The sequence below is a fragment of the Orbicella franksi genome, chromosome 5, assembly GCF_964199315.1.
Source record: "Orbicella franksi chromosome 5, jaOrbFran1.1, whole genome shotgun sequence".
Classification (NCBI taxonomy): Eukaryota; Metazoa; Cnidaria; class Anthozoa; order Scleractinia; family Merulinidae; genus Orbicella; species Orbicella franksi.
In genome coordinates this window covers 1859373-1885790 of record NC_138149.1, presented here as the reverse complement: position 1 = coordinate 1885790, position 26418 = coordinate 1859373, and the positions used below count along the sequence as shown (strand labels likewise).

At 39.8% G+C, this 26418-nt stretch overlaps 2 protein-coding genes across 4 annotated transcripts in view; both read left to right on the top strand.

Annotated features, from left to right (window-relative positions):
• The window catches only part of LOC145488540 (polycystin-1-like protein 2), a 36496-nt gene extending 27537 nt beyond the window's left edge, over positions 1–8959 (top strand). Inside the window, exons 8-12 of the mRNA XM_081467426.1 lie at positions 1358–2086; positions 2500–2735; positions 3438–4683; positions 5886–6054; positions 7191–8959. Of these exons, the coding sequence (XP_081323552.1) occupies positions 1358–2086; positions 2500–2735; positions 3438–4683; positions 5886–6054; positions 7191–8938 (4128 nt within the window). The 3' untranslated portion in view covers positions 8939–8959. The remainder of the gene's footprint in view (positions 1–1357; positions 2087–2499; positions 2736–3437; positions 4684–5885; positions 6055–7190) is intronic.
• A 3715-nt stretch (positions 8960–12674) lies between these two features.
• Positions 12675–23049, top strand: LOC145487024 (coiled-coil domain-containing protein 89-like). Of its 3 annotated transcripts, XM_081465733.1 has the most exons (8): positions 12675–13505; positions 14208–14325; positions 17144–17631; positions 18481–18578; positions 18978–19114; positions 19474–19556; positions 19932–20025; positions 20662–23049. In XM_081465733.1, exons 3-8 carry the CDS (start codon positions 17171–17173, stop codon positions 20746–20748), a joined length of 960 nt encoding a protein of 319 aa, XP_081321859.1. In that variant the 5' UTR covers positions 12675–13505; positions 14208–14325; positions 17144–17170; the 3' UTR covers positions 20749–23049. The 3 variants fall into 3 exon arrangements, with proteins under 3 accessions (XP_081321859.1, XP_081321857.1, XP_081321858.1); XM_081465731.1 differs by lacking the exon at positions 14208–14325; XM_081465732.1 differs by having other exon boundaries at positions 12675–14325.
• The last annotated feature ends 3369 nt before the right edge of the window (positions 23050–26418 follow it).

The window sequence follows — 26418 nt, the reverse complement described above, 5'->3', positions numbered from 1 at the left end:
TTTTATATTTCCTTCTAAATTTATTTCTTGGTATTCATTTCTTAATATTTCTTTAATTAATCCACTTCTGGTTGATTATTGTTTCATCCTAAAACTACGTCGACCAATCAGAGCGAACCTTGTAAGAGCTGCGTACCGCCTGAATGTATCTTCAGGCCCGGTCCTGAAACGCCGCTCCACTCGTGTGCCGAACCAAACTTGATAAAGTTCGACTTTAGAGCGACTTTGGAGCGACGGCTGGTTCAGACGGCGTACTTGCGTCGAACTCAATTCGGGAAGCCGGAGGTAACATTTTTCGACGCGAAAATATGCGCTCTAAATTCACGAACTCTGTCCAAATAGAAAAGCTGTGACTAACATTTCGCTGTTATCATGCTGTTATAGCAATATTTAGGGAAGCAAATTCAAACTCGAGGTTCAGTCTTTGTATTTAGACAGGTTTTCGCCCGGTTAAATCGACTTGTTAAAGGGAAATCTAATAAGCTGGGCTATTTTCACGAAGAAAAAGCAAAAAAATGAATTTGCGCTAAAGAAACTCGCTTATACAGTCCCGTTTCTCATAAATCGAAGGCATCCTGGTATTTTGTTGTCTCTATTTTCAGCGACGACTTTGAGCTTCATGGATGACTGGTCACGTCACTCAATTTTGAGCCAATCACGAGTCCCGTTATATGAAAATACATTACAGTAATTTATGCATTAGGTTCGACACATGAGGAGAACGCCGTATGAATCAGCTGCCGCTCCAACGTCGCATAGTGCGACAGACCCTGCCGAATTTAATGTTGTTTGCCGCACCAAATACGTAATTTCCGTAGTTAGGGGGACTATCCAGGTTAGAATAATGTGTATTTGGTTTTGCCAGAAGCATATCACCTATTCTAGGTGATATGCTTCTGGTTTTGCCCATTGCAGATATTTGCCATCAATTAAAGGCTATTCACGACACTACGAAATATCCACCTTACCTAAGATGAAGCCATGGAGAGAAATCAAATTGACCAGTTGAAATGAATATCTGTGCTCTTAGGCTCATAGTTGTAGCACATGATCCAGTGGATTTCCTTTTCACATCGTTTTTCTTGTTGTAGAAATACTAAACCAGAGATGGCTAGTTAAATATGCATATTTAGTGTCAAATGGCCATTTTTCGCAGGGGGTCCTCCTAACTTGAAGGGAATAAAATATTTTGACCTACTTTTTCGCAACAATAAACTCAACATTTGTGCCAAGTTTGAGCGAAATCGGTGATTTTAGCTGTATCACCTGCTGCCTGGTTCTGCCTGGTTTTCTCGCGGACACACTCTTAACGTTATTAATGCCGGACAGTTGATGAAAGTTTTTGTCCTTTTTGCAGATGCTATCAATCCCATTCAATCCTTACACCTGGGACAGTACTAAGCAAAGAGTCAACTCTGATGTCTTAGCTCTGGACTTAAAAGATGACTCACGCAAGCTGATCAAAGTATCAAATCTCTCAAACAACGTTATCATCGTTGCACCATTACAAAACCAGACGGTCTCCTTCGAAAATGGGCAGTATTTCACCCAGAATGATAATCTGCGTTTTCATGTAATTGATGTTGAGTACGAAAATACCCTGATGATGCTGGAAATCACGCCTACTGAGGCAAATACAAATCTGTTTGTGTACTTGCGATATGGTCAGCGGCCAACCACCCAAGAGCATGACCTCAATGCCACTGTCTCGAAGAGCGAGAAGTGTGTTTGGTCACCAGGTGCGCATGGCAGAAAGGATGGCAAAACTAAATGCTCCCAGCTAACGAGTCCAATAGAAACTCTCGCCAAGCGACCAGGGAAGTACTTTCTTGGAGTGCAAGGCTATGACAGAAGTGGAACAAACTCTCACAAGAGGGAGAAAAGATCATGTTTCGGAAACAGACGTCAAAAGCGTTCATGTGTCGAGGTCAAGGACCCCCCTCCCACTCCCCCTCAGGGCGAAAATGTAACTGTGGTGCCAGTATACGATTCTAAATCGGATCAAAACTATACTCTGAGGGTAGCCCTTGGGAGCTGTGTCTTCTGGTCAGAGGAGAGGGAAAAGTGGATAGCAGAGGGCTGTCGGGTGAGTAGTATAAACGTTCTTTAGTCAGGTCTCATTTGTCATTTTCAATTTTGCAATCTTGTGATCTTTAGAAGCCTCTGCTTCTGAAATTCTGGTATGAAAGAGTAATCCGCGGCCACTGTCCAGGGCATTTAGTAGTTTTTGGACACAGGCTGTAGCACTCTAGAGCTTGTTTACGACAAATTTGCCTTCTATGAACCAATCCGAAATGAAGTAATTATTTCAAGCCTGTGGTGAAATTCTTTTTATGATGAAATTTTTAACAGACTGGCAGAGAAAAAATTAATTTTGATAGGACGTTTTACAAGCAGCGTGATCAGCTTTTGCTAGCCTACGTACTACAAATGATAATGTGGAGAATTTTAAATGATTTAATTTAATTCTGTTTTCTTTTTCCGTTTATTTTTTACCAGGTTTTATCAGCAACATTGAACGGATTTATTAATTGCTCCTGTAATCATCTGACTTCATTTGGAGGAGCTCTTTTGATTAAACCGAATCCCATTGATTTTGACAAGGTCTCAGTGGAGTTCAAGAATCTTCAAGAAACTGGAAACGTTGCAGTTATTGTGACGATCTCTGTAGTTCTCCTGTGTTATATTGTCGTGCTGCTTATCGTCAGAAAAGCGGATAAAAAAAAACGCCAGAAATGTAAGCATTGAAGAGGACAATTTCTTTCAATAGAGTGCATAATTACAGTCAAGGCTGTAGTCTTCCTTACGGCCCTACATATGAAACTAAGTTACAACATGACTTATTGCAGGAAGTTTAACCATATCGATTTATAAGAATTAATGTTGGGTTCAACTGTAAAATCCGCTGTTTTGAACATTTTACGAACTTGCCGGGTTCTACCCTGGAATCCAACAATTTCAGTTCAACAATTTTGGAATTCATACAAAAGCAGCTTGTAAAAAAAGGTGTTTTTGTCCTGCCGAAACGCCCGTACATATTTCTCATAAGAAAACGCGTTCATGCGGCCACCCTGTTAATACGGCCAACGATTACGTTCTGAAATTCCAACTTACAACCAACCAAATACGCATTTGTGTTTTTTTGTTTTTTTTGTTTGGTTAAACAAAAGAAAAAATATTGAGCGATTCTCTTGTTTATTCAAACGCCTGTAACATGTCATTGACCTCTGTCGTTAACAAATCAAACACAATTTCCTTCACAAAGATGTCACTTAAAATAGATCCCATTAATGCTGTGAAATTTTCATGGCCCATTGGTGACCGTTTTAACGGGGTTCCAGTTTATTCGTTATCATGATCTTAGCTTGAGCCGTTAAAACTTCAGGTCTAGTATCTCACAGTACATATATTAATGAAATCCACTTTGATTCCTAGACTAGTCTGCCAGTGCATCTACCCTCCACAGCAAGCTGCTCACACATCTATCGGATAATCATTTCCACGGGCGTGTGGAGAAATTCAGGTACAACAGCTAAGGTTGCCATGGAGATGTACGGTAGTGAAGGAAGCAGCGGAATTGTTCAGCTCAACTTAGACGAGCCTGGCGTGGATAATTTTCTCTTTACTCGTGGAAACACGGATGTGTTTGTTCTTAATCTTAGTCAGTCTCTTGGTACGATTCAGGCAGTGCGAATTGGTCATGACAACTCTGGTGAGAGCCCTTCCTGGTTTCTAGAAGAAATCGTTGTCATTGACGAACAGGTGAATCACGCTTGGGCATTTACCAGCAGCCAGTGGCTTGCCCTGGAGCGAGAAGACGGTCGAATTGAGCGAATCATTGAACAGGCGCCAAATGAGGGCACTTTTAGACACGAGATGCTAAAGCGTTGGTGGAGAGGTCTGACTGAAACCCATCTTTGGGTTTCAGTTCTAGCGAAGCCGAGGAGAAGCCGCTTTACAAGAGTACAGCGAGCGTCGTGCTGCCTGTCAGTGCTGCTTACAGCCATGTTTGCTAACGCGACGTTCTATAAGTTGGAAGGTAAATCTGAGCAAGTGCTACAAGTAGGACCCCTGAAATTCTCGTGGGCCCAAATCATTATCACTTTTAAAAGTGCACTTATCGTTGCACCCATAAACATTGTGACAGTATTCCTTTTTCAGAAAGGAGCAAGTGAGACTCAGTGCTGTCGTAAAGCGAAGTGGCTTACCTACCTGGCCTGGTTCTTCTTGTTTAGTTCTTGTGTTGTTTCTGCTACGTTTACCATCTTCTACAGCTTGATTTGGGGAAAGAGCACCAGCGAGCAGTGGCTGACGTCAGTGCTTGTATCACTGGGGAAGGATGTGACAATTACAGAACCTGCTAAAGTGTTATTCATAGCGATATTCCTCGCCGCCATTGTCAAATGGAAAAAGAGTAGATCTGAAGGACGCCAAAGCCACGAAACAGCTAAAAGTAGCCCCTCACAACAGCGACTGTGGAAAATGAAGCTATCTGAAGTGGAAGACATGAGGAAACAACAGCTAAAGAAAAAGAACTTGTCGATTCTTTACCTCGAGCTTGTCGTTTACGTCCTGTTCATCTTCATGGTGATGGTCTTGTGTTATGGCAACCGGAATAGTTACCAATATCACATGACAAAGTCCATCCGGGATGGGTTACCAAACTTTGAAAAGGTAAGTACTGTCAACAATGAAACAAGTCTGGTTTAACTCCAAACTGAGTAAACATGTGGATTCGCTTGGTTTTTCATTTGTTGAGCTGTTCAGTTCAACGAGCAGTACGAACAGTAGGCATAATGTTTAAAACCAAAGCGAAATGTTCTTCAATTAATTCAACTAAGTTAGAGCGGTTTTCAATTGAATGTCGAAAAGTAAATTGGTTTTGTCGTATCATGCTACACGATTGGCTTAAAAAACTCGCGCCATTTTGTCATACATAACCAATCGAGACTCGCCCGCATATGTTTTCCCGCGCGTCGCGTCAGCTTCATGTATTTACTTCGATTATTGATTGGTTCGTTGGTCTGTGTCCCTTGTGACTGGCTTAAGTGATTACTTTGGTTTTGGTTTTACGATATTCAATTGGAAACCGCTCTATGCTGTTAGAGAGGTTTTCAATTGAGCATTGAAAAGGAACTGGCTATTTGGAATAATGCGGAATTAATAGTGATATTTTTATTCTGGAATAAGGTCAGTCGAACGCACCCTGAGAATGAGTCCAACCTATTTTAGAGCTTAGAACGTGGCGACACAAGACCTGCGGAATGGAAGCGATTTCGGCTGGGTCCATACCCTTGGGGAAAGAAAGGAGCAAGTGAAATATTACCCCAGTATGGACCTCGTGTTAGTTCAATAACATTCGTATACCGTAAATCCTCGAATCAGCGCCCAGGGCGCTTATTTCAAATTTGGGAGAAGACGGGGCGCGCTTATTCGAGGCGGGGGGGGGGGGGGGGGCGCTTATTTAATTTTTCCCAAATCTTGGCCTGCAGGTCATTTTTTTTAATACATCTGCGCGTAAACAACAACATAAACTGTTTATTGACATAAAAAGCTGATGCTAAAGTTTAAATCGCGGCACCGTTAGTACTTCACGTGTTCAACGTGTTCACTTAACGTATTCACAAACTGAAACAATGTACAAATCTAAGCTCTACATGACGAAAACTATACATCCTTTGTTGTCTCATTACTCGCCCACAAAATGGGGGGGGGGGTGGGGGGCGAGGGGAGGGGGGCGATTATTCGAGGAGGCGCTTATTTTAGATTTCGGCCGTTAGGAGGGGCGCTTATTCGAGGGGTGGCGGGGGGGGGGGCGTTAATTCGAGGATTTACGGTATTTACCGGTCCATTTACCTTTTCTCTTTCTCTTTTCTCTATGATAGGTTAACGATAAGGAGAAGCTCTGGAGCTGGTTAAATGACGCTTTTATCCCAGGTGTGTTTGCGGGCAGATGGTACAATGGCCAACAAGAGAATCAAACCGTGTACATTGGAGACAAGCACTCAATCCTTCTTGGGATGGCTCGAGCACGGCAACTAAGAGTTAGACCGAGTAAGTTTTAGTCTCAAAGCACAATGTTTTGCAATGGCAATAATCGCCACTTTAATTGTATCCGGAAGAAAGTGCATACAGAGGCTCAGATAATGGCTAATCCATGGCGGTCTTAAAGGAGTTACGTCTCGGTTTGCGCATCTTGACAAGTTTTGCCTAAATATTTTAAGTGCGTCCTTTGTAATCCGTTTTAATCTTTTCCATCCTTTACCATCCTTGTTCCTTTACTGTTTATTATTATCTCTTTGGTGTTTCTCTACTTTAATAAGCTACTAGTATCCGGTTTCTTTCAATTTAAAGGTAATTTTGCATGTGGCCAAAATTACTTAAAATACCGTGATTGAGCTACTTCAGTCACTATTCTGTGAGCTGAAGACAGATAAACAATAGCCTCCATTTGGCGCGGAAATACTCTCGGATATTTGTCCTTGGACATTATCTGTTCCGAGAAGCGAACGGTTCTCCGAGAGTGTAGCTCGAGGAACACTGTGAGCTTTGAGGAATAGATAATGTCCAGGGACAAATATCGGAGAATATTTTCGGGCCAAATAAAAGCTATTGTGTTTATTATCCTTTAAAGTTTTTTCGCAACACGCGCGGATTTGAAAATTGGGGAATATCACTCGGATATTCCCCAGTTTTTACTGGGACGAGTATTCAGTCACGTGACGCGTTTAGACCAGTCGCGCGCGAGTGAAAATACGTGATGGATTATAAATATATCTTATTAGATGTTTTGTTGGGTAGTGTCGCTGTATATTTTTACCAGTTGTGCCGTATTTTGACGAGCCCGTAGGGCGAGTCAAAATACAAACAACGAGTAAAAATATAAAGCGATACTGCACACCAAAACATCTAATAATAGAACTATTATTGAATTCGGTTTGTCGCGTTTACTATTGCTTTAACTAAAATTGTCCAAAAGCAAATATACTTGTTCCTTCAACATGTTGTTGGACCCTTGAAGTGTGAGAAAAGCAGTCTATGAGTTATATCTACTTGGAAATTTGTCAAAGTAGGTTAATTCTGATTGTAGCATTAGCTAGTATGTTCTGATTAACCGCTTTGCAGTAGAACAGAGCCTTCTTTAAGGCATGAACAGCTATTTTCTAATAATGGTTTTGTAAACATTTCAGCATCCTGTAAAGTTGACTATATGCCGAGAATATTTCCGGTGTGCTACGACGGATACGGGCTAGAAAATGAAGATAGAACCCCCTATAGTAAACCAGCCTGGAAGCCCACCAACAACTCTTCGAGTCACGAGGAGCTACTTCGACTTTGCCCGAAGCCCTGGCGATACCAGAATGCGGGGGAGAGTGAAACTGTGCCCAAGTGGGGACAATTCTCATTTTACCCTGGGGGAGGATTCGTGGCTGACTTAGGATACGAGAACGCGACAGGTTTTAGCATTATTAAGAATTTAAAAACTAATGACTGGCTGGACAGACAAAGCAGAGCTGTTATTGTGGAATTCTCAGCCTTCAACCCGTCAGTAAATGCTTTAGCTATTGCAACGTATTTCTACGAAGTTGGGGCGTCAGGACACACGGCAACATTCAAGAGAATTGATGTTCTCTCTTTGCCCTCCACTCAGACCGCCGCCAAACAGTTATATATGATCTGTGTTCTTTTATTTATCGTCTTCGTCCTGTGGTACCTTGGACGAGAGGGTTACAAGCTCTACAAGCGGGGTTTCCGGTATTTTAAATCCTTCTGGAACTGGCTAGAACTGTGTCAGTTGTTTTTCTCCGTGCTAGCTATTATTATGTATGTGGTACAATCGGAAAAAGTGTCTTCGGTCATCAGAAAATTACAAGAAAACGTGTATGGTCATGTGAGTTTCCAAGAAGCTCTGGTTTGGCGCGAGGTAGAAAATGTCGTTCTTGGTTTGTTGGTGTTTGTGATCTCTGTGAAACTCTTGCGCCTGATAAGATTCAATAAACACGTTGCTGTGTTTTCCATAACATTGAAGAACAGTGCGAGACATCTCGCATCTTTCAGTGTTATTTTCTTAATTCTTTTCATTGCCTTCTTGCACTTTGGTATTCTGACTTTTGGAGCGGGATTTGAGCGTTATTCATCGTTTCTAAAAGCTAGTTTTTTCCAAATAGAGTTGACTCTGGGTCGAGTGAAAGCAAGGCCAGTCAATCAGTTAGAGCTCACCAACAAAATGTTCGGAAGAGTTTTCGCAGCCATGATTCTGCTGAGTACTACCATTTTGGCGATGAACTTCTTCATCGTCATACTGAACGACGCACTTGCAGAAAGAAAGAACACTGTAAAGGAAAGCCCACTTTACGACCCAAGCGTGGACGAATGCAGCTGGAAGAAAACAAAGCAACGCCATCAATTTTATGATAAGATAAGCAATAGTTTACGCCAACGGAAACTCGAGGAAACGCTAGCCCGGTCTAGGAAAACAGAAGATGAAACTCCCGAAGTTAAATCCAGGAACAGTAGAGCAATTAACTTTGATGTAATCAGCCAACAAATTAAAGCCTCCAGGGAACAAAAGATCGAAGCATCAGGAAATGTGAAGCAAAACAACTCGAGAAAAAAGTCCTTCTGTGATCAAATCAGTAATATTATTGTATATCTGAAGCGTGCAAGGAATGAGCATCGCTGCCATCTTAATAAGAAGGAAAAGAAAGTACGTTTCGCAGAAGTCGTCACTAAGTCTCAACTGAGAAAATTACAGGCGACCATGAAAGATCTGTTCCAGCGCTTGGACAGTATAGTCCAAGAATATTCCAGGGAGGCCGAGCAGGAAGAGAAATTTGAGTTGATTATGGATGAGATGGGTGTTCATAACTCTTCGGATCCCATGGTAAATGTTACAGCAACTTCGAATGAGTCATTCAATCGAACTCTTAAACAGTGAATAACGAGCGACCAGTTAGCATTCCCGACATCGTTGAGTAAATGAAAAAAAATCGAACTGAGACCATATTAAAACTTTCATTGTACATATTGTAACTGACTGAAAACAAAGAATGATTTCCTTTAAGTAACAAACAAAATATGCTTTGTAAAAAAAATTTGATTTGGATTTCTACTAGTTCGTCCAGAGTATGCATTCTAACTTATCCACTGTACTCCAGGAATTGTTCGACCTCATTAAGCTTTTAGTGGGATCTTTGCAGACATAACCACATTTGTAAATAATTAAATTAATCCTGGTACGGACTGAAAAAAATGTAAAAACTTGACCAAATAATTGTGTAATTTCTAATCATGACAGCATTGTAGCTAACGACTACGTTGCTATTGACAACTGCCCTGTATTTCCAGCCTTATGGTTATTTTGAGCAAACGATACTTTTTAATTTTTCGCTTATTAGTTTAACTTGTGTATAAATATTGAGTAGAAATAAAGTTGTTGTTGTACTTAATTAAACCACATTTTGTGACGAACTACGATTTTGCCCAGTGGGCCGCCAAAGCAGCCTTACTCGCATTTTTTATTATCTTCCGAAGAAACATCTAAGCAACGCAAGTGTGAACATTTTTTGTTTATTTGGAATCTTTCATTCACTTTTTGTTTTCTATTTAATCGATTATTTCTTTGCTTTACCAATTTTGGCTTTTTGTTTTGTTTTTCGTTCTATTAGAAGATTATAAGGCGATTTTATGTTACAACACGATGTGACAGCGGAGATAGTGCCCCTTAAACAAGCAAAAGAAAACTCGGTCGATGTTCAGCCATCTTAACCAACCCACGTTTGGCTTCAAAGGGAATGTTGTTGTATTCCTTGTTGTTGTTTTGTTGTTGTTGTTGTTGTTATTGTTGTTGTTGTTATTTGGCACTGACCGAACTAGTGTACTTCAGGAAATTTTGTTAACATTTCCCTCAACGACAAATAATTTTTTCAGGATCTTCTGAAAACAACGAAGCCTCCTAAGGATTATGCGCTGAACGTTTCTGAACTGTGATTCACATCACATTCATTTACCCGAGTGACTTGATTTTTATACGAACTCGCGCGATTGGATGATTCAACGCGTTTTTCTTTTGGCGTACTTAATGAACTTTCGTTTATGCAGTTAACTAAGACATCTTTATGGCCATTTTCCGCGGCTAACATGGACACGGAACGCCCACAATCCGTAACAGCATCAATATCGGCGCCATGTTGTTCGAGAAGTCTCACAATATTAGCATAACCATTTTGCGCGGCGTAATGTACAGGTGTCATTCCACCGTGATTATTTCCCAACTCATCAAACCCTCTGTCTCTTATGACTCGTGTCTTCGAATTTAAGCAGCTACGGTTCTGAAGTAGAAACAGAACGTTCTCAGTCCTGCCTGTCGCTGCAGCGTGATGAATTGGAAATCGGTTTTTCCAGTCTTTAATATGAATATCTGCTTGTAGTTCCTGAAACAGCAGCTCGAGTACCTCGCGCGAGTTACACCGCGCCGCATGATGCACACCATGTTGCCCGTCGTTGTCAATATCATGAATACGAGCTCCCCTCCTCGCCAGAAACTCGAGAACCTCTCGCGTATTACCTCGGCAAGCGTGGAGAAACGGCGTTTGTCCGGAGAAGTCCCTCGCATAAAGATCCACTCCATTGGACAACAGAAACTTTATGACATCAACACTGTTATTCAGGCAGGCCCACATCAATGGTGTTTTACCTCTTTCGTCTGTTTCACTGAAGAATCTTTGAACATCGACACAACTGCGTCGATTCTGTAGAAGTCGTTGTAATTGCTGCACGCTTCCGCGTCGAGCAGCTTCGTGGAGAAGAGAGCTTGTCTGAAAATTACGCGTTATATGACCAATGCAGCAAAATAATTCACGTTGTGTTTGGTTGTCAATAAGGTCCTTAAGAAATGAATTAATTAGCTTTTCTCCAAGAGAGATAGCGGCGTCAAGGTTTGTTGGGCTACAGTGAATTAGGACGCCAAGAAAATCTAAACTCACTTGATCCCAGATGCCTTGTCGTAAACTCGATACAAGAAGAGCGCTTGTTTCGTTTATTTTACCAAGAGCAATTGCTTGAAGAGAAACCTGTAAAAAACATTTTGGTATGTCTCTCAGTATAAATATGCTCGGATATTTGTCCGCGTATATTATCTGTTCCGACTAGAAGCAAACAGTTTTCCGAAAGCGCGCAAAACTCAAACTGTGAGCTGCAATAAAAAATATGATAGTAAAGGCGGTGGAAAATTTCCTTTTTATTCCTTTTATTTAGTTTGATACGATCGCTACCGATCATTGAAGACACAGGCGAACCTCCCGTAAGCGACAAAATGTCAAGCTTAGGTGGTCGCTTATGGGAGGAAGCATCATTAGCATATGGTCGATAGGCTGAAAAATGATGACGTTCAGGAAAAATGCAATTTTTAAAGAAATATAAGATTTAATGCCCTTGAACACTTGTACCAGGCATTTGAAACGATCTTGCTGAATTTGCCTCTAGATGAGTAAGCGACCACGACCGTTTTTATAGCTAAAAGTTTGAAATTTTCTTCTGTTTTTAACCTCCCATAAGCGACCACTTGACAGATAGTATAGAGGAAATTGGATAATAAGGTGTTGTAACATTATTGTATTCCTGGTTAGTACAAGAGACGGAAATTTCTGAATGGCAAGAACCGGATTTTTTTCGGGAAATTGACTTTTCACACGAATAAAACATTGCAGCGGCATTGGCGCATGGGGCAAGTCTCAGCAGTTACCGTATGTTAATGAGGCAAAATTTTGACTCCATATGGTCAAAACTCTCGTAAGTGACCACCTCCCGTAATCGACCACTTAGGCTTGACATTTTGGGTGGTGCTTATAGGAGTTTCGCGACTGTATATTTCGCAGACAAAATTCAAAAAAGCGACTTGGGTCTTGTCTCGACCACTCGATCAAACAATCATCTAAAATCAGTAACACAATTCGACCTTGGCAACCATTCTTAACGATTGATTTCTAGTTAATAGATATTGGGCACTGACTAATAACGAATGTTATGGGTTAATCTTACGATTAGACAGGTGTAGATATGACTAGTTTTAAAACATCAAAGAACGGTATATGTATTCTACTTTGGCAATCCTCTCAGCTGTTAACTGGTTACGCTGTCAGTGAAAAGTAAAACCTGGGGCTCTTGTTTTATTTTTCCCAGAGTGTCAGTTTGCATTCAATGCGTCCTGCTTGAACAATCAAACTACATCTGAGTCAGAAACAACTCCCGTATACTCCTGTCAACCGCAGAAAATTATATAGATAAGACTTTTACCAAATAAAGTTTTTTCAAACCCAGCTTCGAATTTTTTCGCGATAGAGGTTCCAAAATGACAAATAAAACTGTGTACAATGTCAAAACAAGTCAGCTTACCGGATCCATCTACAAAAGAACCAACAAAAATAATCTGGAGTGTCTGTTTCGCCAAATATTCCTTCCCCTCGCTGCGCTGAGTGACTACGTGTAATGGGGCGGAAATGAGTTTCTTTATCCAAAAACCTCTTTGGGCGGCACCATACAGTAAGCGACAGCCTTTGTGATTTTGATTTAGAGATTTTTGATATCACGGCACTCATTTGCAGTTATTTACATATTTCAACTGAAAGTTGTTTTAAGTCAGTCTCAATTTAATAGTTGTTCATCAGGGAGGAAGATTTGTCTTCGGAGAATGAATGTAATTGATGCTGAAAAAATATTTCAACATGAAGATCATCTGGTTGACATCAAATTCCTCATTAATTCCAAATTCTTGTAAACTAGCTGCCCGTGTCTTGTCACTGCCGCTAAGCACACTCAAACAAAAGAGTAAAGACGTACAAAGACACAGTGGTCTGGACTATACTGTAGAGAATAATTACACAAAATTACATTACAGGTAAGCGTTGGTTTGCTTGCCGAAAATATCTATAGACCCTCATAGATCTCAATAAAGGAAATTTAAATCAGAAATAAAATTTTGACCGGAAGTGGACCACATACATGTGTGTTTTGCATCAACTGGGCTCTTGAAAGTCACGTGCCTGATGATAATAATAATTTTATCCTTGATTTTCTCGTTCCAAGGCCTCATCGGCTGATCTGAGATGGACAGGCAGCCTGGAAACGAGAATATCATAAATTAACGACACAAATATTTTGACCTTCGTTGCCAAACAATGTTTACGAGAGTTTGCAGACTTTGCACCAGAAGTCAAAGCTAACATCAGAGCTTTAAAATGTGCTTTGGAATAGATCCTTGCAACTGAATTGCCCAGAACTTCAAGAAGTTAGATTCGCTCTCGTGTTGGAAAGAAGACTGACTTTCAACAGCATTTTACAGTGACTCTTGCTTAGAGCCGCAAAATGGCGCATGTCCTGTGTTTCGGTGAAGACTTTTGAACGGCAACGGATATATAACTGCGTTGGTTTTTCTTCAAATGGCTTCAAGTAGTGGATCAGGAGGAAGATCTCCCAGAAAACTGAGAGAAGTAGTCAATTCTAGCAAGGTAGGAAATGTTTAGTCATAGGTTACAGGTGAACCTAACTTCTGGCCGGCTTAAGTGAGTAAAACTCTGCTTGCAGCCTGGCAAATAACATGGAAGCTTTCTGACAGTTATTTTCACCACTTCCCATGAAATCAAGTTATTTTATCTTTCATTGTTTTCACCAAAGATGAAATTTTATTGTGCTAAAGAAAAATAGGGACTAAATAATATATAAAGAGCGATTATGTCTACTGTTTGTCAGTTAACATTTTAATTAGCTTTAACTCATAGTGCGCTCGAGGAAGCGGAGTTTTGATCGGTTTAGCATGGCAGCAGCCATGGTATAAGGAGAGTAGAACGACTCTTGTTTCTGGTCTTTCTGGCTCTAATTCCCACCGCGGAAAAGACGTAGGTAAAGTTGAGAACATTCTCCAGAAGTTAATTCTACAATGTCAAGAATTAGCTAGTACTGACTGACTGACTGACTGATTGATTGTATTGCATAGCAGTTTAAATTTGTTAAATTTATTGATAAATTAACTCCTGAACATTTTATTGAACAAGCATGTAGAACTCAGACCTATAAAAAATTTGCATCAGCAATTCAAAGATAATTCCACCTGAAGGCTGTTTTTGTAAAAAAAATATTATATTTTTTTTGTTATTTTAAATTCAGGCACACAGTACATACTTGCAAAATATTTGTATGGCCTCTCTTTACAGCAGCACTTTACAGACAGAAAATCAAATGTGATGCCATTGACTATACCAGGTTACTCACAATCCAGCCTTTCTGTGGCAGCCATATCGTAGCTCCTGTACAGGATTTCAAAGTACCTGAGTATGATATTACTTCCTATTTTGGTGTGTCATAATCAAACATGTACTACTTCATTTAGACATTACAGTGATCATGTATACGACATAAAATTGATATATCCACATAAATTGTCACAGCAGTGTTGGAAATTAGTGCTTGCCCAGTCGCCAATGTGAGTGTGGAAAGTGTTGGGCAAATGCAAATCATCGATCATTCGCCCATTTGGCGAGTACCATTTTCCTGTCATTTTCCTAAGCTTAAATATTGATAACACTCCTTTTTATTTGCCATTTTGGCGAGAATATCTCTTAAGGAAAACTTACCACTGCATGGATCTTTCAAGATGTCCACAATAATAATTAGCCAGAAGAGATAATGTTTGCCAATAATACAAAACATAGTGTTTCATAAATACAGCTTCAGCCAGTGATAATTTACATGACTGTTACATGTCTTGAGATAAAGGGACAATGCTGGTCTCTAGGTGAGTCCACAGTAATTAGGGCATTAATTTACATGTTAGGAAATGAATTTCATGAAGATTCATCTTGAAATAGAAACTGATTTTGAAAATTGAAATAAAAACCATCAGTCTTGCACGTGCCATCAAGTTGTTTACTCCAATGGCTCGATGCTACAGTGTGTATATATATGTGAATTTGGTAGCACCAGCTGTTTGTTTAGCTGTTTTTCATTTAAAACTACGGAAATGTGGAAAAATTTCCAAGGAGTGTAATAAGTTGATAAAAAAATGAGGATAAAACCGTAAAATTGGTCTGAGATCTAAGGAGGCATCACGTAAATAGATCAGAACAAGAAAGCCCAACACGAAGTGGCAAGCTGTGATTACGAGATACCAAAAAATTGTATGGTTTGTGAATCATTCTGGAGATTTTCCTGGGGGAGGGGGCGTGTTTCTGGGCGAGAGAAAAATTACACTGGATGAGTAGATTTTGAGATTCACTTGTCTGAACGGCAAGTGCTGTCAAAATTTCCAACATTGTACTGTTAAGGTGTATGTATGATGACAAGCTGTTTTCTCTGCTAATGAACGGGTGTTTTTAAAATTGTTTTCTATTAAAGCTACCTGCAGTAGCTGAAGGAATTTTAAGGGTTCTCACCTATTCATTAACACTTTGTGATGTCTTTGTCACCTGCGTAGCATTAATTCCGCTAACCATGGCTCAGGTCCTATTAGTCGTGGTAATCACGATACATATAAATTCTCTCAGAATTGCATGTTTTGAACATTTAGGCAAATGCAACTTACCGAATTTTAAACATCATTATAAGCAATTTAATCCTTAAATCCCTATTCGTCAGGATAAGGCCAAATCAGGATGGTGGGCTGCCAAAAAAAATATTTGTAACTTGCTCTTCAACAACAATCATTATTTGTCCTCTCTCTTGCCTTATACCAGTAACTGATTATAGAAAATAAAGATAGTAAAATTTAGAGTACTAGCTGGCTGGAATAACCATAGGGGCTAGCTGAGCCAGGCAGCCAGCTGACATGAGCATCTTCAGGGTCGGGTTGTTCAAAAGCTGGTTAAGGATACCAAAGTAACTTACAGTTTTTCTTGTATATTTTGTTTTCAGTTGTGTAGGTTGACATAACTTGAGTTGAAATCTGAAGGGCAAACAATACACCAAAAAAATACAAAACTGAAATCAAAATTCTTACTAATGCTGGATTAGTCTAATTGGTCATTGAACAAAGCAGGCCAGGCAAGCTATAACTAGGCCTGACAGTCATTTTCTCTAGGCTGGAAACACACTTAGTCTAGTAGCATGATAAATAAAGCAAGCAAGCACTCGTGGAGCTCGTGTGGGTCCAAGCATGATCTAGGCTGCATGAGCAACAGGGAATCAGCAATTAAATAGCTTGCTGAGTCCATGGACCCCAACATCCACCTATGAGATGCCCACATCCTCGAACGTAGTGTTTAAACAACTGCCACAAGAGACTTTTCTTAGAGTCTCGGCACCTAACTTTGGACAGCGCCGCTATCAACGAGAGGAAACTGTGCCCTTGCGCTTACTTGCTGTTGATTTAAAAATCAAGCAATAACAAACTTTTACAACTCTGGTGAATGTGGACAGAGGCCACCAAAAATTCATTAAAGAAAAATCATAGATCGGATTACAAAGAAAGTTTAAGAGCATGAGAAATCAGTTAAAAAGTAAAATTATTACAATAGCTTTATCACTTACAACACTTTCATTGTTTGAATTTTCTAAAATTTCTACCCCAAATTTTTACTTTCCCGATGGGCAAATGAATGATAGAATCCATTAGGTCAACTCTAGAATCTGCTAGTTCTGGCCTACATGTGCTGGACACAACTTTCCTTGCACACTGCGATATCATAAGCCCACCAAACAAGAATAAGTCTTAGAGGCTTAAAATTATATCAATCAAGAATATTTAATTTTATAGTACTTTCCACCAGCAGTAAAGAAACAAAGTGAATGTAGCTGACCCTTACAGCACAGCGGAATGTGATGGGGGACTTACATGTAGTAAATTTACTACTACAATACTTAGCAAGCCCTACTCAAACCAGTAGGCACATAGAAAGTCGTAGTCTTTGCAGAATTTGTCCCTGTGTTGACTACATTGTGCATGCTCCCTTTGAAGTTTTTTTTTTGTCGTCGTTATTTTTAGAGACACCTGACACTTTACCAGAGCCAGAACTACCAGCCAGAGCGCAAACCCATAGTCTCTTGAAACTGACAGTTGCCCTTTAGTTTGAAACAGATTTGAAGATGTTTAATTAGGATGTGCTACAGTTGTTAATTGAAATGCCTTTAATGTAATACTACTCTTCATTTTCAGTTTGACAATGTGGATTTTCCAGAGGAAATGAAAGCAAATTTGGAAAAACTGAAGGCTTTGTCAAAAGATGATTTATCAGAAAATGGACTGCTCCGCTCACGCATAGATCAGCAGTGTGAGCTCATATGCATTCTGAAACAGAGGGCAGATGAATCTCTGAAAAAATCCACATCTTTGGAAGAAGAAACCAGTGAACTTAAAAAACATAGGGATGAAATACTGACTGCCTTGCACAATGAAACAAGAAAATACACTGTTCTGGAAAAGAGATTCTTTGTGCTTAATCAGAACCATGAGGAACTGATCAAAATTAAAGACGAATATAAAACAGAGAATGAAAAGCTACGGATTGAAAACAATTGTCTCAGAAAGGAAAATGAAGGACTTTTTGGTAACCTTGTGCAAGAGCGAGATTCACAAATTCAGCAACTTAGAGATGAGGTGAGAAGTCTCCAAGAGAAATGCCAAGCAGCCAAAGCAAAGGACAGGTGATGCTTTAGCAATCAGTTTTACACTACTGTTTTTTGAAACATGCTGTTGAACCCCACCGTTTTGAACTCGCAGGGGAAACGAAAAATAGTTCGAAATAGTGAGAGTTTGAAATAGCTGATAGTAAATGACTGAAGGGAAAATCCAAGGGAAATGGTTTTGACTTTGAAGTAATGGGGAATTCGAAATAACTGAGTTTGAATTAGTGGGGTCCAACTGTATATAGTCACAGTCACATGTAATTGTTAAATTCCTACATGTAAATTTACACCAGTTGACTAAATTAGTTTGAAGCCATGCACTGTCTAACACAGTGGACTTGGAGCTGAGCAGTCTAACTTTCAAAGCTGACCTAAACTGTGGTCATACTTTTAATTCTTGAAAAAAGCTATATTTACTCTCACAGCACTTCTCTCCAGCCACGGTAAAAGTGCACTGCACTACCAAGTACACTCACTGTAATTGTGGAGGGGATTAGTTAGTGCAGTGATGCAGTGAGCACAGGCAGGAGCTTTTCTAGTGCTCCTAGTTTCTTCATGCTGCTGAAACAGAGATTTTCAGAACAATGGGAATCTTTGCATACTTTACCTTCCATGTATTTGGCATACTACACAATTAAACAAAGTCTAATAACCAAAAGATTGTTGACTTGTATGAAGGATGCCAGGATACTCAAGGCACTTCCTTAATAAAGTTTGTGAAAAGTCTTCAACAGAACACGGTCACCACTCTTTATGCTACATGTTGACTATTTGTTTGAACTTTAATTTAAAATTGTTGGTGCTGTTGATCAATATTAATGTGCAGAGTGTCTTCACTTAAAAAAAATAATAATGTTTGGTCCTTAGGATAGCATTGGAAAATCTGTCATCTTTGGAGAAGAAGCATAATGAACAAGCTGAGAAACTACAAAAAGAAATTACAACATTACAAAAAGAGGCAGAAGGTTTGTTATCAATGGATGTTTTCTAAACTAGTTTACAGCTCTTTAACAACAAGTGCCCCTTTTCCCCATTGCATTTAGGAGGAGCCAGTGTGGCTGAGTGGTGAGTATGGCTGAGAGGTTAGGATGCCGCACTTGAAATCCAGAAGTTGCAAGTTTAAGTCTGATCCTGACCACTTGCTGGAGTTATTTGCCAGTAGACCCAAGTTGAACTCCTTAGCCAGTTGATTTGTTCTAATACCAGCTGGCGTTTCTAACCCCGTTATGTTAAAACTGAATTACTCATTTCTGAAATTTATATGTCATTGCTCTACCCTACCAGCCTTTGTGCTAGAAACACTAACCAAGTGCAAATAAAAGACATTATTTATCTTTATTTGTTTTGTTTTTAAATTTCTTTAGAACAGCACAGGAGATCAGAAGAAAAATATAAACTATCCACTTCTGCGAAAGACGAAAGCCAAGCGAAAGTGTTGGCAATGACAAAAGAGAGAGATGAGTTTGCAAAACTAGCTTTGGAGAGAGGAAAAGCTTTAGAAGTGAGTCAATTGCTTGTGGTCGGTTTAAACATTGAACTTGAGATCAAAATTTAATGTCTCTGATCTGATCCGGGACCCGGAACCTGGCCATGATCCTTGCAACTTTGAGATGATAACCAAAGCACAGATAAACACAGAACTCTTTCATTAAACGTTAATTTCTTCTCTTTTTTTTGGGGGGGGGGGGGGGGGCGGGGGTGGGGCTTTCAAGCACTCCTGTCACATTTGAGGCCACCATGCACAAATTGTTTGAGCAGCCTTTTTAAATGGTGAGGGGATTGCAACAACAACAATGACTAGTATGTACTTTCTATGATGTCTTCCCTTCTTGGCTTCTCATTGGATATTCACTTCTCTAGGAGAAACAGAGAGAAATCAAGGAACTTTGTCTGAAACTCGAAGAGACTGAACGATCACTTAAAGAGACAGAAGACAAGTTTGTGTATGTTTAACAAAAATAATGTTACTTGTTACATTTGTACTTACAGTTATTATGATGTCATTGATGAGGATACATGTGGTGCATTTTGGTCAAATCAAAAGAGCAGCAGAAATCAAGCCTAAGCTAACTGACAACATGACAGTTGCAGGAAAAAATGACAGAACACACTGACTTTACGTTAATTAATTCTTACATCAAAAGGAAAACTAGATTATTGTAATGGTACAAATGTGTCTTTACTCAATAAACGTGTAAAGGTTAAGGTGTATAAGAAAATAAAACTGAACTCTCACTAAGCAGCCACCTTCCTTGAAAGAAGTCATTAAGACAGGGAAATTGAAGGGGTTGGAATTTTTTTTTAATTCTTCATCACAGGTCCGAGTTAAGAACGATGTCAGTAAATGCACAGGTTATAAGACTTAAGAAGCAACTGGAGGATGCAGAGAGGAGGCAACGAGAGAGTGCAAAGGTGTGTTATTTTAACTGAACTTTGATGACAGTTCTCGGCAGCCTACTAGTTTCACCTCAGTGGTATGTTTTGGGGGTTTACCAGCCTGCTTCTTGGTTGGTCTTTGTCAAGGCTTCTTGAAAATATCCCTTCTTCAACCTCAACCTCAGGCATGTGTGAAAAATATTTTTCAAAAGGCAGCAAAGTCCTTTTCAACTATTTCAATTTGTTTAAAGCTATCCACTGTATTTCGGATGGAGACCCTTGTAGAACGAGACATATTTAAACTGCTTTGTCGACGCTATTTTGTTACTGTGTGAGCTATATTTCAGCTATACATAGCTCAAGACTCAAATCACCATATTACTCCCCACACTACATAGTCAAGTGTAAGCAAAGGTTATGTTCAAACTTTGCCAAACCTATTAGAAAAAATGACAGTGATTAAATACCAATATATATTTTAACGCCATTTGATTTCTGCACACAGTTTTAAAATAGCTATTTATTTTATATGCAATAAATAGCCTTGGGTGTGGTTCTGATATATATTGTTAATACACGCAATTTACGTATCGTAGTGATGGAAGACACCTCACTAAGATTAGGTCATTTCAGAGCTTGTACGATACAGAATAACACTTGTTTATTTCACAGGAGTATGATGCATACAAGCGACATATGTCGACGCTGCTGGGCAAGGAAAAGGAACTGGACACCAAGTTAAGGGTTCTGATTGGATGAGACCAGCAGCGTTATGATTCACAGTGCCGCATGTCAGGTGCAGCGTGTGCAGCTCTGATCAACCAGTGTGTAACTGCATCCATGTGTATGCGTCAGGCCAGCCGAGATAATAATAACAAAAACACGCAAACCAAACGATACAGGGGATCTATCGGTCTCGCCAAAAAAAAAAAAAGAATTCGTGGTACTATAACTATTTCTGTCATTAACACGGAGACTTTTGCACTTTCGTTTGATGGAATAAGTGATAATAGAAAAAACTAATAAGTGATTTTTATTAAATATTGCTGTCTTCAAAAATAATGTTTCCATTTACGCTTGGATTGATGCGTATTTTATTTGTAAGACCAAAGGTGTAATTAAAGAAATGTTGAAAAAAGACTTTTTTCTGTCGTAATTCTTCCTATTTTCTTTGCCGTTCTATTTTTTGTTTCTTTGTTTGTAACTCTTAAATTCTTTGCATAATTATTTTGATAAGTTAAAATTTCGTGAAATTGACATATTTTTCAGTACAAAGGAAGGGGGCATTTCTCTGCAGCATGTGTTTGTTCCCAGGGACCCTGGGAACGGAGGTTGTCACGGTACCTCCAGGCTCTCGCTATAAAGTCTGAACTGCTTGCCACTGAACTAACATCTCATCGAACGAACGGAAGACAATTCAATTCGTGCTACAGATCAAGAAAGGCTCCAGATTCCCAGAATGCGCGGGTGGATCCAGGTCTGCAACAGATCGCTTTGTCACCGCTATGAAGCTTGGGAAAAGTACCCGGGCGAATTCACATATAAAAAGGACTGGGGTGCTTGTCAGAAATTTGGAAAAAAAACCTAAAAGGAACCAGGATCCTGTTTTGTGGGCGTGGCTTGAATTTTTTCCCCTAAGAGATACCAATTCTTACATAACACATCCGGTCTGTCTTATTTTTTTTTTTTTTTTTGACCCAATACCCTAAAAGGTACTGCAAAAGCTCCTGCTGTGGACCTTTTTAGGTTAAACACCTTATCAATTAACAAATAAAGAAGCCTCGACTGTGCTCTGTTCTGTTGTAAAGCACGCAGGAAGCGGTAGAGCACGAAAGAAGTGTAGGGGAAAACACGAGACGTAGTCGAGTGTTTTTCCCTACTTCTTGAGTGCTCTACCGCTTCCTAAGTGCTTTACAACAGAACAGAGCGCAGTCGAGGCTTCTTTATTTGTTTTATGATAAAGAATCAGATAATTTCCCCACGCATTCGGCTGAATTTTCAAACCAAACTTTATTTTCCAAACGAGCAAAAGTGGCGTCAGCCGTGCACTGTTCTCTGATAAAGCACGCTAAAATAAGCCAATCACAATCCTTGTTAGAATTGTTCAAATAATTTGATTGGCTAACGAAGCGACAGCTGTCAATCACAAACTGGACTTCAGCTAAGCTTTCAGTTTCGAGAAGTTTGAGCGGCTTTCGGGAGAAGAATGATGCCTTCAAAGTTCGCTTTTAAGTTAATTTTTAAATACGGATCTCAAGGCAGGTAAAGGTTTATAGTCCAGAGGAATCCGGCCGTATTGTGGCCCATGAAAACGAGCACTTTTCCAGTGGAAATTACGAAACGCGGAGCTCAAAGCTTGTGAATGAAAATGCGAAATGCCGGGTTGAATTTGAAAGGAGCTACAGTTATTTACGGCTTGTAGCCGCATGCAGCAAGATTGCCCGAACTAGCGTAAAAGTTAGAAAGACTTAACGACTCCCACTGGTTCTACTTCGAGCACAGAAGAGAATATCAGAGCAAGTTTTGCACTGACCACTCGTCGGTTTACTTCGCTGAGATGACCGGAGAACGAGCGTTACTACACTGCATGTAAGTGTTGTTTGAGCAAATGAGCATTCTTAATTGTAAATTTACAAAAATAAAGCTTCTCATCATAAACAGAGACAGTTCAATTGTTTTCTGTCGTTGTTTTACTTCTTAGTATAATTTCTGCCTTCGTAACAAAATTAATGTCTTTATCGAAGCACTGTTTAGGTTGAGAATTTGTGTATTTCGCTACAGTTGTACATGTTTTGTCGGCGGGAATCTAGCAAAACTTGTTATTTTAGTACAGTTTTAACACTACTGTTGCTAAAAATGGTCTCTGTGAGCCATATTTACTGCAGAAAAATAGCTCGCTTCTAGTGCGTTTGTCTGAGTCACAGGGGATGTTTAATTTGGGTCAAATTTGTCAAAATTCCGAAGCAAAATTTGGAAGCCAACTTACCGTCATCAACCCGTGCTCTGTTCTCTGATAAAGCACGCTGTTCCAGCCAATCAGAGCGCGCGTTATATGGAAACTTTATTATAATAGGTACTTAAACCCTAAAAGGTACGACGAGCACCCGCGTCCTTTTTATGGGAGTTCCCCCAATGAGGGGGGGGGGGGAGCGTGTTACAAGTGCACTTTGATAAACGCTGTTTTTTGTTTGTTTGTTTGTTTGTTTGTTTGTTTGAGTTTTATTCCATAAATGATGAAATCCACGACCATTGTGCTTTCCTTTTCTTTCTTCGCGTTGCTGAAAAAGTGTTTTTAGACCTTTCTACTGAGAAGTTGCGAGATTTAACTGGAACAACTTGCCGCTAAATATAGTTGCGTCAGACGGTATCCATGGAAAAAGTCAGGCGAAAAATAAATGGAGGAAAAAAAAATTACTGCCGGAACTGGGGTATACGGAAGCTGACCAACATCACGTGACTAGAAGGAGTTCCCGGCGGCCATCTTGGATCTCGTCAAATAACTTCAGTGTCTGGGAGGAAGCTTCGCGAAACTCGCTGTACTTTTCATTATCTAAGATGATTCTTTTAGAGATAAACAACAGAGTCATAGAAGAAAAATTGAGAGCTAAGTTTACGGGGTAAGATTGCAGTTTATGCTCGATTTTGCGCATGTGTAGGCGATCGATTCTCGTAAGCTTAATTTTCATATTTAAGCTTACGCTTAGCTTATCTTTTCCTTTACACAGAGGAAAGTTTGAGTCGGTGGATATAACAGTGGCAGGTTTGTTTTGTTTTGTATATATATTTTCAATATGATACTTTCTTTGTTCACTCCAAGGGATTCGACAAAACACTGACCCCCGGTCAACTGACCCCCTACTGACCCTCCTACTGACCCCCTATAAAATCAACGGGAAAAGGAAAATTTAAAAAAGCCCAGAACTATCAGTGTGACCGATTCAAGTTCGTCAATAAATTTAGCTTCGCTGAAAGGTCTAAGATGGCGGACGCGTTGCAGATTTCCGACTCCCTTCTCATTTGACTGAAGGATTTGTGACGGAAAATCGAGCACAGAATAAGTTGAAATATTATCAAGTATGGTATTTGTACCCATTAGAAAATTAAGCAATGAAAATAGCGAGGAAATTCTGGCAAATTAACACGCACGCGACTAACCGCGAGTGACATGAACATGATCACATCAACCGGAAGTTTATTTTGGCAACCTTGTAGCCCCAGGTCTTTCGCCTTCCGCATGCACAAACTACGTTGCACATGGCTTTAGTCATGGGTGGTAAGTGGCATTAATGTTTTTCATCGATTTGCCTCTTATTTTGCACTTTTGTATTATCCGAATTATGCCATGAATACATTATGAGATTTATTTTTGTACTTTTCGTCTTCCGGTTGAGGTTTACGCGCGTGTTCGTGTCGCTCGCACGAGCAGTCCATCACGAGCCTTTCGCGAGCCTGCTCATTTGTCAGCGTTTCTCTTTGCTGCATTTTCCAATGCGTACGAAAACAATATTTGATGATATTCAAACTTATTCTGTGCTCGATTTTCCGTCAACAAAACCTCCACTAAACCGTCAAAGGAGAACAAGAGAGTCGGAAATCTGCAACGCGTCCGCCATCTTGGAAGTTTCAGGTAAGCTAAATTTATTGATACACTTGAATCGGCCCCATTGATAGTTCTAGGCTTTTTAAATTTTCATTTTCCCATTGATTTTATAGGGGGTCAGTAGGGGGTCAGTAGGGGGTCAGTTGACCGGGGGTCAGTGTTCTGTCGAAACCCGTGGTAAAAGACATAAATTTGAAAATATTGAAGAAAATGTCTTTACAAACCCTACTTTTTACGTCTTGAAAATTTGTATCCCGCTGCAGGCGATGTCATGTAAAAATTTTGGAAGATTTCACCGAAGGAAATTCATGAAAATCACGAATAAAGCTATAAAAACAGTAAAAAACACTTTTGTTTGGGCATTTATAATGTAAGACTAAATCCCATAATGTTAACAGAGGTTATAGGAAAACACTATTTAATCATTGCTTATTACATGTAATAAGTTTGAGAGGACTAGGTGTGAAAGCGAATGTAAAAACAGCGTTCAAAACACAACACTTGCGCGTGCAACGCCATAAATGATTACCCTATGGAGCCACCTTAAAGAGAATATCCATCGCCATTCCGCTTTCATGGTCACAGATGCTAGCAACTTGTCGGCATCGCTACTCAAAAGACCGCTCAAAATCCACAGACAGCCATCACTGCTGCTATAACGTAGAGATCTCTATCAAAACAACCCGCCGCACACGACCACTCCACCACTCCGCCATTTTTGACGACGTTGAGCCGACGCTATTACGCCATTACCGGTATTGAAAAGTAAGCGGTTCAGTAGGTAGTTCATGTATGGTAATGTATGGTAATAAAAATTTTGCCGCATAATATCGTCAAAGATGGTAGCATGTTTTGTGGTGGCGTTTGAAAGAAATCTATATGTTACAGCAGTAGTGATGGTTCTCCCTGTATTTTGAACGGCGTTTTGAGTAGCTTTCTCGACAACCTGTTGAATTCTCTGGCGATGAAAGCGGGATGGTAATGGATATTTTTCTGTTAAAACGTGCGTCGAAGTCAACGGAAGATGGACTGAACATTTTGAAAGGGCATCAAAATCCAAGAATCAAAGAGCGGGCAAAATCGCGTCTAAGTGACCTGTATGAAGTAGTTATTTCTTGTTTCCACTCTATTTTACACCTGAAAGCGTAAGTTGAGGGAACTTGTGAGTTGAATCTTCTGCTGCGGTATTCATATCCATAGGCGTACAAGAGAAGACAAGAGAGATCTCTTGTCTTACCGGTAACCGACCAAAAGTAATTTCGTAAAAGGACCCTTCAGACGGCCCAGGAAGGCGAAAAAACACCACACATGAGTCGATTAACGTTTCATTTAACTTCATTGGCATATACAGACCGAGATGTAATTTAGATATGCAATTTCCAAAGCATTATTCATAACCTTCATAGATTCTCTTCGTTTCTGTAAACAATTATTAACCACGAACACATAAGGTAGTCTGCCTGTGGGCGTACGGGCACCTTCGGACTTAAGGGCGCGGTGACCTTCTTGTCGTGAAACTTATTAGCCCACATGGGTTTTTTTTTTATATTTTGTTTGTACAGAGTTCAAATGACATTTATGATTGACAGTTGATCACGAGACTTTTAATATAATATATATCGCAAGTGCTTTTATGATTGAGTTAGTTGTGAATACGAGTCATCGAATAAACAAGTTTCAATAATCAAATGGACTGCGAGAATGCTTATTCGATACTTGCCTGAAAAAAATACACAATACCCGAATGCGGGAGTGTTGAAATCGGGATGCAAACGCATTCAAAATGTGTGAAAAACTAAAACGTTCACAAAGATATTGAAAGCTTGCAT